This window comes from Papaver somniferum, unplaced genomic scaffold, assembly GCF_003573695.1.
Source record: "Papaver somniferum cultivar HN1 unplaced genomic scaffold, ASM357369v1 unplaced-scaffold_114, whole genome shotgun sequence".
Taxonomy (NCBI): domain Eukaryota; kingdom Viridiplantae; phylum Streptophyta; class Magnoliopsida; order Ranunculales; family Papaveraceae; genus Papaver; species Papaver somniferum.
In genome coordinates, this window is record NW_020620381.1 from 2,253,225 (window position 1) to 2,257,326 (window position 4,102).

At 32.2% G+C, this 4,102-nt stretch overlaps 1 protein-coding gene across 1 annotated transcript; it reads right to left on the reverse strand.

Moving 5' to 3' along the window:
* Window positions 1-288: 288 nt before the first annotated feature.
* On the reverse strand, window positions 289-2,608 carry LOC113328921 (ferritin-3, chloroplastic-like). The gene is made up of 8 exons (XM_026575915.1): window positions 2,146-2,608; window positions 1,972-2,055; window positions 1,829-1,889; window positions 1,655-1,742; window positions 1,217-1,278; window positions 928-993; window positions 752-815; window positions 289-653 (listed from the first exon to the last, which is right to left on the reverse strand). Exons 1-8 carry the CDS (start codon window positions 2,457-2,459, stop codon window positions 616-618), a joined length of 777 nt encoding a protein of 258 aa, XP_026431700.1. The 5' UTR covers window positions 2,460-2,608; the 3' UTR covers window positions 289-615.
* Between the last annotated feature and the right edge of the window lie 1,494 nt (window positions 2,609-4,102).

Below are 4,102 nucleotides of genomic sequence, written 5' to 3' on the forward strand. Positions count from 1 at the left end.
TCAATTTACAGTCCGCCTGCTGTTCTTAGAGTTCCTACTAATCGTCTATGGCAGAAGAAGGATAGAAGCTCAAGCCGAACGGAAATCAGATTTCTTTGTTTCATTACGATAAAACAAGAAAACTAACCACCCATTATATTTCCCTAAACGCACTTGCCGTAACAATTAGAAGATTATTTGTTACAAAACTTACCGACAAATGGCAGTTTTCTAGTGGTTCCTCATGCCCCATCCAAAATTGCCTCCATCAAAATTCACGTAAAGCCAGATAGGTGAATTGCAAACCCGTTAATTGCAAGCATATAAATTTATTATATTTTTATTGATGAAGGGTTTCATTATAATTGCAAAGTGCAAAGATACACTAAGATAGATCCTCCATATTCAAATATTAGCACCTATAACACATAAGGGATTTTGTATATATCTCCCCCCACGATGATAATACCCATACTTTATAATAATGAAAAGTCGCAAGACATCTTAGACCCCATGAGCTACTAATGCACTATATTTTAATAACTCTTTTACGATATACTCACGCAAGCAAACATACACGCACATGCATACAGCGAACTAAAATTGAAATCTTTGATATGTTTGATGAAGACTGCATCACGCATTCAAGAGCATCTGGTTAAAATGCCATACCCCTGCAATTTCACCAATTGAAAATACTTGATTAAAAATACAGATTTTACTCAGGAATTCAAGAAAGTTATAAAACAATAATTTGAATTCCAACTATTACCATGTCCCTTGCCGGTCCTCCTCAACTGGGCAACAATTTCAGAGATCTTCTTAATGGTTTCCACCTGCAAGAGAGAAATGCAAACAATCCATTAGTTATACCATAGAAAGTATTTCTCCTAATTAACCACGAAATAAGCACCAGACAAATCCGCAAATAAAAGTAACTTAATTTACCTGATCAGTTATGAAGGTGCTTTCAACAAATTCCGCAAATTGCACATCATTGTTTCTGTCTGCTACCTATTTTTTGTTCAAGGAAGAAGCCATTGTCTCAGTGGATGCCCATGAAGAGTATAGTATAGGCGAAAATCCAAAAGCATTGCATTTTCTACATTTTGAACCCTAAACACTTGATGCGGCAGTTCATATCTTTGCATAGTAAACGATAAATGTATATTTCTTATTTGTAAGTTGAAACTTGGATGATATAAAAAGGTAGAAGTTGAAAGAGTTTGAAGCTCACACTGTGTAAGTTGAGAAGCTTCTCGTTTGATAACTTCTCTAGAGACAGTGCCAGCTCCATACCTGAGTCAAAAACAGCCATAGTAATTATTAATCAGTAGAAGTACCAGAGATACAAATATTGCTAAGCATATAAGATAAGTTCAAGTAGAACATGGAGAAAAGAAAATCCAAATCGCAGATAAATACTCATAAACCAACAATTATAAGCCTACTACAGTTAGGGACGATAGAGAAAAGCAAGAACATGTATGTAATGTATGGCATAGACAAACGAATACGAACGGATACGAATTTTACAAAACAATTTTACAGTTTAAAAGGTGCAATCACGTATACAGCTATACTAGCAGGAATTACACATACACTATGAGGCATGAGCAAATATATTTGACGTGGAACACAAACGAATACGAATTTAACGAGAACAAGGACTTACCATTCAACGCTTCTCCTTTATCATGGTGATCGAATTCAGACCTGGGAATCGTCATACTATATAGCATGACTCTACCCCCTCTTTTATTCTAACAATTAGTAAAACAGCATCATCAACTAGCAAAATTGAACCCGAAAAACAGAGTGATCGAAAAACAAGAGAATAAATAAACACCTGATATTCCATAAGTAGCTCAGCATTTTCCCTTTTTTGTGCACTAGCTTCCTTAAAGAACCTAAAATTCAGACAATACAGAGTTAGGCCAAATGAAACAAAATCACAACAACAAAAAATCTCAAAGGGTTTTAGCAAATTACTTCGCAAATCCTTTGAGAGCAACATAATCCCTGTCGAAGTATGCGTACAGTGCATGATACACATACGATAAGTTGTATTCCACACTGATTCAATGAAACAACAATTTAGCATCAGAAATAAAATATCCAAGATTTTCTGAAAAAACGAAGGATCAATGAAATAAATGAATTTACTTAATCTGTTCATTAAGGGCAGCTTCACAAATATCTGAAAACATTTGACGAGCAAGAGAATGTTGAGGAAGATCTGATAGTAATTGAAGTTCTTCCTTAACTTCTTTAAATGGTTCGAAAACAATATCAGTTACTGGACTAATAGGATTATTACTCAATTCACTTTCCGATACACTCATCACAAATCTATCGGTAATTCTTTTCTGTGATAAAAAACTCACAGAAGATGAGGAAAAAGGAAATTTGTTCGCATTATCAACAGTTGCTGTTGATAGAGAAAACGCCGTAAATGGAAAAGATGTTCTTAGGAGCATGGTGGCAGTGGTGGTGCTACTGTGATTTGTGTAGTGAGGAATGGGAAATACCTTAGGAGGAGGAGAACATTATATAGTGGAAAATATATGTTTGTGTATATTTGTGGATAGCATTTAAAAACGAGCAAGGTGAGGGAAATGGTTTTGTACTTATTTATTTGATTTCTTGCAGCAGTTACTGGTGAATAAGTTTGATTTGGCCTTATGGGACTAAATCTCAATAAGAAAACATCACGCCTATGGTCATGGAGCGGGTATGGGTGGTCCAGTCACTGCCCCGTTTATAAGAAAAATAGACTAGCAAACAAAATAATTGCTCTATCTATTATTATGAGTAGTTTTTCTAGTTATTCTTTCCGTCCTAAATTAAGAGTCCGCTTTGACTTTGTCAAGATATTAAGGAAATCCTATAAAATGTATGTCTAGTCCTTGACTAACCTATTTAATATTACATTATTACCAAAATAAAATTATTAGTGTTAAAAATTCTAATTTGGATAGTATTATTGTTTTAGGAAATATTGTAAAGAAATAAAAGCAAACTTATACTTTTATTATGAAATCCAAAATTTAAGAATTTTTTTTATCTCCATTTGATTTTGGTTTCTCGTACTAAAAAGTTTGGAGCCTTTGGAATTTTTATTTGAGATGGAAAAAAATTGAAATTGTAGATTATTTTCTCTTTAGATATATTCTATCATGAATTTGAGATTTTGTCATAAACTTTTTTTGATTATTTCCCATGTATGTAGCCATGTTAACCCGTAAGTCAATGTAAGAATAAATAGAAGTATTAGGAATTTTATAACTATCCATAAATATTTTTATTTAAAAAAGGAATTACAGTTAATATAAAAAAATATTAAATGGATTTTTTCCTTATATATGGTGATGATATTTATGATTTTGAATTAAGTTTATATTAAAAATAATTTTTTAATTATAAAAAAGAAAGGGTGTATTTGATAGTTTAAGGGAAAAGTATGGCTATAATCAGAGCGGACAGATAAAAATGGACAGACCAAAGTAGAAATTAGGACAAATAAAAATGGACAGAGGGAATATTAATTTCTCATTATTAAGCATTTTTCACCATGTTAATTGTTTCATCATGTGCTTCAACTTTTCTCTATCCATTGATTACTGGTCGAACCGCTAGAATGGAATGAACTTATAGATAATGTGTTTGATCAGCTACTATCTATCGTACAAAGAAGTGAAAATGACGAACAAAAGAGATCAAGAATTCAATAAAAGAAAGAAAAATTTAGGTAAGTGATAAAAATATAATTAATGATTACGAAGGGAGTAGCATTTATGGTAAAGAACATTGTTTACGGACTTTCCTGCTGGAATGACATCGACTATGTTATAGAAACATGTATTTTTTTTGAATATGGATTATCAATCAACTAAAGTTAGGGAATAAAAGAGGATTATGTGTTAAACATGTATTTTTCGATATCTTTTTAACAACAAAGAGAAATCAACGAGAAATGTTTCACATTTTATCATTTCTTACATATGATTTACATTTTCCAGCGGAATTAAAAGGAAGAAAATGATCCCTCAGTCCTAGTTTAGTTGATATATTAGCGATTTCCACAAATATTAAGGAATTACATGGAAAATACTTTTTTCTA